Source organism: Trichomonas vaginalis, assembly GCF_026262505.1.
Source record: "Trichomonas vaginalis G3 chromosome Unknown ctg_125, whole genome shotgun sequence".
In the NCBI taxonomy this organism is placed as follows: Eukaryota; Parabasalia; order Trichomonadida; family Trichomonadidae; genus Trichomonas; species Trichomonas vaginalis.
Genome location: NW_026529212.1, coordinates 1 through 6496, shown reverse-complemented (window position 1 = coordinate 6496; position 6496 = coordinate 1). Strand labels below are relative to the sequence as shown.

Genomic DNA, 6496 nt, shown 5'->3' with positions numbered 1-6496 from the left:
CTACAGAAATAAATGACGCAAGACTGAAACATTGGGTAAAAGCTTTCCCATTCACAAAAGATATTGTTGGTAACATGGAAAGAAAACCAGAATGGCTACAAAAACATATATTTGGAAACGAGCTTATTCCATATGGACAAGCTCTGTTTGAAGAGCTTGAACCGGAAACTCAGGAAAGAGTCATGCAAACAATACGCGAAGACTCAAATACAAACTATGACAAAATCTTTAGGATATAGGTTACCTGAGTTGGGCGACCAGAGCCCAAAGGCAAAAAGGACATGGGAAATTTACAACATACTAGGTGAACATGAGGCAAAGATGCAACAACTTGAAGCAGAGGGCAAGTTACCAAAAGCGACACCAAAGAAGAAGAGTAGAACAAAGTAAAGCTTGGTCCGAGTGGGTTCTATTTATGATATATAAATCCAACTATTCTATATTTTTACCCATATGAAATGTACGCCGCTCAGATAATATAACGCCAACAGTTTTGGATGCCATGACGGAAATGTTCCGAATGGTATAACGAATGCGACAATGCCATTAGAAGGTCAGAAATAGTTCCTGGAACTTACGAATATACAACTGCTGTTTCTTATGGAAACGTAGGTGAGTTTGGAAAAGGTTCTTCAACAACAGTAGATATTGCTTGCGACAGGTTTCATATTATTTCTATTGACAACTCATTCTTATACGTGGAACAAGACATTGAAATAAAACCTTCTGCCAAGTTGTCTGACAAGAAAGGTTGCAATGGAATTTTCTATGTCGGATACCAATATGCTCCAGAAGTTTTCATGGGATATAAGATATATTCTAACTCTGACTTAGTTCAAACAGTAACATGGGCAAACTATGAATGGTTCGCTTTGAAGAAAACTCAGTACAACCACAAGCTAGAGAACAAACAGACCAGTATGCAAATATTGAGAAAATAAGAAGACTTGACCCTAACGTTCCAGGAGTTTATGTTAACCTTTCTGGTTCAGATGGAACTGCTGCCACTAAAGTAAAACTGAAACTTAGAGTTCCTTTGTCATCTTTCCTCATCTTCAGGTTTTTAAGATACTTGCCAAACTGGGCAGGAAAAATTTCTATCGAACTTACTCCAAGCAAAAATAACTTAGTCATTGCACCAACACAAGACCCATTAGCATTACTATAGCTGGAACTGGTGGAGCCAAGTTCTGTGACTTTTGCAAAGACAAAGTTGACTTAGACTTTGGTTTCTCAAACTTCAACAATGAAGTAAACTATTATTTCAATGCTGCTGGAACTGCTTGGGACCCAGTTAAGTTCACATGCGAAAAGTTTGAATGCAAGAGAATAGAAAGCAGACTTGCAGTCTATATGTTGGACCCAGATATTTCAAATGCTTTAGCTGCCAAATATATTGCAGTTCCACTTATGTTCCCTATACACCAAATATCTGTCAAAGACTTTGCAGGTGAAGTTGGAAACCAAAGTGCTGACCCAGGTGCAAGAACAGATATTGCTTTAACAACTGCAATGAAACATGCAGATACTATGTTTGTACTGTTCAGACGAACTATAAATGACTATTCTTGTTTCTACAACCCCGGTATTAAATATCATATAAACATAGATGGCAAATATTATCCAAGAGAAGAATATTCTACAGTTGAGGATATGAGGTCATACAACTTGACATTAGATGCTATGAACTTTAACAACAACTTCACAACAACCATTAAACCCTGAAATGCAAAGTTCTATTATGCCATATGTGAAAGTATGGACTCATACAGGAGGTCAAAAAAACTCAATATACAAATGGAGACCGTTCAAACTTTTGGCTTGGCATTCCATTTGCTGACTCAGAAGACTTTATGGGTGGTATTTCAAACTGTTGGTACAGTTCAAATACAATATACTGGTGACAGAGACGGTCCAGATGAACTGAGAGCAAAGAAGTTTACAAAACCAATAGCACTTTTCACGGAAGATGCTCTTTGAAGATTCGTTCGATGAAAACCTGCTGGGGCTCCTCAGATTGGCATAACGACAGCTTCCATCGAGCAGATTTTGGCAGCAGGTCAGTAAGTTGTTCTTGAACTGACTCTCTCCGTCAAATATTGACAGTACGCCAGTTTTGACATAATATTGTAAGATAAACTTACCTTTAGAAATATCTGTAAGTTTTGAAGTTATATTTTTTGTCTGCCTTCAAGAACTTTCACCATTTCAGTTATACCAACTTTCTTTGCTTTATGAAAATATTTAGGTTCAGCAAAGACTGCTATTCTATAACATTTACCATTGTTTGTGTAAAGAACTATTCTGTCAATGTATTTGTATTGTTTGTGTGTGTGTAAACTTTGTTCTGCTTCAATTCAAAGAGATACTCGAATACGTCCATCTTTTTATTCTAAGTAAAATGTCATTTCCGAAAAATAGAAGCGTGAGTGTTTCAAAAGGTTTAATGGCGGTGGCAGATGTGAAGTTAAATTCACCAACTCAAACAAACAGTCAAAGTGTTGTTGTCAATGTCAAAGACAGAGATGTTGAAGTGGGGAAACCATACGAGGACGAAGATGGTATAACAATTGTTCCTGTAAAAGAACAACCAACATATCCTGAAGTTAGCAGAGACTTAAGTTCTGTTGCAGATATTCGAAACGACTACCAACAACTGAAAGACAAACTTCAAACTCAGGAGAAGATTTGTCAAGCTTTAAGTATAATGTTAAACTTGGTCGAACACAACCCTGTAAAAGTGAACTCATATGTCATTGCACCTCATGAAGTTTTGAAAGAACTATTGAAACTTTTGACAGAGGCAGACGATATAAACATCAAAGAAATAGAACCCGACATTAGTTGCTGTGGTGTTTCATATAATGTCATTGACAAGATATACGTTATGAAAGGAGGTGAAACGTTGAACTTAAAGTATAGTTTCCCAGACGTCATAAAAATATTTGACGACCACAACATTTCATTAAAATTTATTTGCTAAGTAAAATGTCAAAACTTCTTGAAAGATGTTTGAAGAAAAATAATATAGACTTTATTTCATGTAAAGGACTTTACACACTTTTGAACGATATGAAAGACCCTGTTTTGTTTGTTCGTGTAGACAAAGGAAAGTTCTATGTCTTTACAAAATATTTGAACTTCTTAGACAGAGAACTTCAAGAAACGCCATGTGAAAGTTTAGATGAAGTTCTTCTCCACTTTCAGAAAAACTTTTAAATATATATAAATGGCAGAAGATATAATGGTTTATACTATTACGACTAAAAACCCTGAGTCATATAATTCTATAACAACAAACTTACAAAGTCCTCAAGGACGATATTGTAAACTAACCTTAAACACAATGACGACTAAAGCCTGTTTTGCTCTTTTGACACCAGAAGACTTTATTGTTGTGAATGGCAAAAAATACTCCTTTGAAGATACTTACTCAGATATACCACCAACAGGTTTTGTTGACTTATTTAATACTTTAAGGACGGGTGTAACATGTGCTGCAACTAGAGCAGGTTTCATTATGTTTGGATGTCCGACTGAGTTTACTATAAACGATATGAGCTATAATACAAAACTTATTTCTGGTTTTTACTACCAACAGTTTCCTATAACAGGAAAAGGTGTCATACAAGGAATGTCTATTCCATTGACATTAAGCACACCAATCTTATATATTGTTTCAAACTTAGGTTCAAAGTGTTATTCGAATGTCGACAGAAACTATTATGACCAAAAGATACTTATGCGTATAAACAATACTTTCTCTGCTGGTTTGCCTATTGTTCATTCGAATGCAGAATTTTCAACCTTAGTGAACTCAAACACTTTGGCAAGTATAACGTTGACATTAGTTGACGCAAACTTTGTTCCTGTAAAACTTTTATGTCCTATGTATTTGTCAATGACGGCAGAAAGTTTCGAATTGGAAGATGCAACTGGTGAAAGTATTGTATTACAAGAACAACTTCAACAACAAATAGCTCAAGAACAACAAATGCAACAAATGCAACAACAAAGTCAAGAATAAAAAAAATATTTTTTTTTATTTTTATAAAAATGTACAGAATAGATGTTTCAGATTTTTATGACTTCCAAGCATTCAGAAATATGTGTCCATTTCGAGACTATAACAAAGCAGTCGAGAATTTGAAACGTTTAGTCATTTATGTCGACTCTGCCCCAGAATGTTATGTTATGAAAGAATGGGATGTTGTCTTTAACAAACCAAGAGCAACAATAGTTTCAGAACAAGAATGTAGACAGAAACTTAAGAAAATAAAAGTCGTACAAGTTGGCATGAAGATGTTAGATGCTTGGGATATCTTATTGTCAAAGTTAGAAGATTTTTCAGTTCGAGGTATAAAGTTTTATACACCTTCTCCAAACTTCTATTCTATCTTCACTGGATATAAATACGAACAAGTAGAATGGAAAGAAAATATTATAGAAGCTTGGTTAGACCATGTCAAAGAAATTATATGCAATGGAAACGAAAGAGTCTATGAGTATATCTTATGTTGGTTTGCAAACATCTTACAACATCCAAGTGCTAAAAATGAAACTGCTCTCATTATAATTGGAAAACAAGGAACTGGTAAGAACACATTCTTTACAGATATCTTATGCAAACTATTAGAAGGTTATTCGAACCCTAATATGACAAACTTAGAAAACATCTGCGGTAAATTTAACTCTTCAATTGAGAATATGAAACTTATAGTTTGCAATGAACTTCAAAGTATAGATACAACAAAAGTTTTGAACTCAGATGCTTTGAAGAGTCTTATAACAGACAAAGTTGGAGTTGTTGAAAGAAAATATAAAGACCAAAGAGTTTGTGAAAATGTTGCAAACTTCATTATGGTTTCAAACAATACTGTTCCGATGAAGTTAGAAAGTTCTGACAGAAGATATGTAGTTGTCAGAACGTCAGATTCTCATATGCAAGATACAGAATATTTTGACGACTTAGCAGAAACTTTGACATCTGACTTTTACAACCACTTGTTCTCATATTTTATGACATTAGATATTTCTAAGTTCAATCCAAGACAAATTCCACATACCGAAGAGAGACAAACATTGTTAGAAGCAAACAAGAGTGTATATGAACTGTTCATAGATGAAACTGACTTTGTGTCATTAGATGAAAGGTCATTGTACGATTCGTATAAACAATATTGTCAAGAATATGGTTATATGGCAGCTTCTAAACGAACATTCTTGGCAAATGTCAAAAGTCTTTTAGATGTTCAGAATGGTGTATATACAAAGAAAAATTTTTCTGAGTAAATTTAAAAAAAAATCTTTTTTTATCCGATAGAAAAGATGGCAAAATTCATCTCAGTAAATAAGTACATGACAGAAGTCAAAGATAAGTTAGCTCCATTCGCATATTTGAATGTTTACTTCTACAATTTTGAAAAGTCTACATTTGACAAAATTTGGAACATTGCACCAGTTAAGTTTGCTGTTGTTAGAAAAAGTGGTGCAACTTTTGAAGACTTATACATTGACGGTATGTTGACAGTCAAAGAAAATTTTGACAGAAAGTTCTCAAAACTCGAAGAAGGTAAAGCATACAAACTTGTTATACCTTATGAACCAAAGAAAGCAGACGACTATGAATATTATGAGTCTAAAGTTGTAGAAGTTCAAGGTAAATTGGGTAAAAAGATTTTAGAGTCTAAGCCAGTGTTTGCTCCTAAAGAGGAAGAGAACATTGACATTGACCCAGAAATGTTCTAAAAATAAAATTTTATTTTTACATGTCAAATTTCTTTTTCTCTGGAACTGGTTCAGGTTCTTTCTTCTCTTCTTCTACTTTCTTTTCTTTCTTCTCTTCTACTTTTTTCTCTTTCTTTTCTTTCTTCTTCTTCTTCTCTGGTGGAGTTATGTCAAATTTCTCCGAACCATATTTATGTAAAAGTTCTTTGTCCTTTAATAGCTCATCTATTCTGTTTTCTATTTCATCTTCAAGAACAGCGCATGTGTCTTCTTTGCATTCTAAGAAGTTTTGTTGGACTTCATCTCTCCAAGAGGCGTCATCTCTGTCAACAAGTCTGTCATTGACAAATTTTAAGACTGCTCTGCTTAATGTTTTATGGTTCTTGTCATATTCCCAGAAACAGAACTTTAGAACAAATTCACCTTTCTTGTTTACACTATGTAAGATTTTATGGTCGACAGATGTTTTGCTGTCGAAAAGCTTGTCTCGAATATAGATAGCGAAATCGCTCGACATTTTCAAAAAGATAAAAATTTTAATTTTTCTAAAAATATGTTAGAAAAAAGTTTGCTGACATTGACAAAAAATTTGAGAATGTTTTAAACAAGAACAAGAGGAAGTTAGAAAATGCTCAGATAAAGCCTATACATGACAAGTTCTTATTTGCTCAGAATGGTATAACAGGTCTAATTGCACCACCTGGGTCGGGTAAGACTTTCACTTATCTTAAAATGGCTGCACAACAACAAGAACTAGATGAGAAGAACC

The 6496-nt window shown here is 34.2% G+C and overlaps 6 protein-coding genes and 2 pseudogenes across 8 annotated transcripts, besides 1 other annotated feature; 7 read left to right on the top strand and 1 right to left on the bottom strand.

Annotated features, from left to right (window-relative positions):
- Nucleotides 1-132: 132 nt before the first annotated feature.
- On the top strand, nt 133-390 carry TVAGG3_1076550 (protein of unknown function, DUF4106 family; the record flags this gene model as incomplete). The annotated part of the gene is made up of 1 exon (XM_053888473.1): nt 133-390. One exon carries the CDS (start codon nt 133-135, stop codon nt 388-390), a length of 258 nt encoding a protein of 85 aa, XP_053744403.1.
- Nucleotides 391-514: 124 nt separating this feature from the next.
- Nucleotides 515-6496: a mobile genetic element.
- Nucleotides 801-1775, top strand: TVAGG3_1076540 (annotated as a pseudogene). The gene has a single exon. A coding segment is annotated over exon 1 (975 nt).
- TVAGG3_1076530 (protein of unknown function, DUF4106 family) lies at nt 2447-2983 on the top strand (the record flags this gene model as incomplete). The annotated part of the gene is made up of 1 exon (XM_053888472.1): nt 2447-2983. The coding sequence occupies one exon, from the start codon at nt 2447-2449 to the stop codon at nt 2981-2983; it is 537 nt and encodes a 178-aa protein (XP_053744402.1).
- Nucleotides 3635-4027, top strand: TVAGG3_1076520 (uncharacterized protein; the record flags this gene model as incomplete). The annotated part of the gene is made up of 1 exon (XM_053888471.1): nt 3635-4027. One exon carries the CDS (start codon nt 3635-3637, stop codon nt 4025-4027), a length of 393 nt encoding a protein of 130 aa, XP_053744401.1.
- TVAGG3_1076510 lies at nt 4057-4594 on the top strand (annotated as a pseudogene). The gene has a single exon. A coding segment is annotated over exon 1 (538 nt).
- On the top strand, nt 5020-5292 carry TVAGG3_1076500 (Poxvirus D5 protein-like family; the record flags this gene model as incomplete). The annotated part of the gene is made up of 1 exon (XM_053888470.1): nt 5020-5292. One exon carries the CDS (start codon nt 5020-5022, stop codon nt 5290-5292), a length of 273 nt encoding a protein of 90 aa, XP_053744400.1.
- On the top strand, nt 5359-5748 carry TVAGG3_1076490 (protein of unknown function, DUF4108 family; the record flags this gene model as incomplete). Its single annotated transcript, XM_053888469.1, has 1 exon — nt 5359-5748. One exon carries the CDS (start codon nt 5359-5361, stop codon nt 5746-5748), a length of 390 nt encoding a protein of 129 aa, XP_053744399.1.
- On the bottom strand, nt 5765-6244 carry TVAGG3_1076480 (uncharacterized protein; the record flags this gene model as incomplete). The annotated part of the gene is made up of 1 exon (XM_053888468.1): nt 5765-6244. The coding sequence occupies one exon, from the start codon at nt 6242-6244 to the stop codon at nt 5765-5767; it is 480 nt and encodes a 159-aa protein (XP_053744398.1).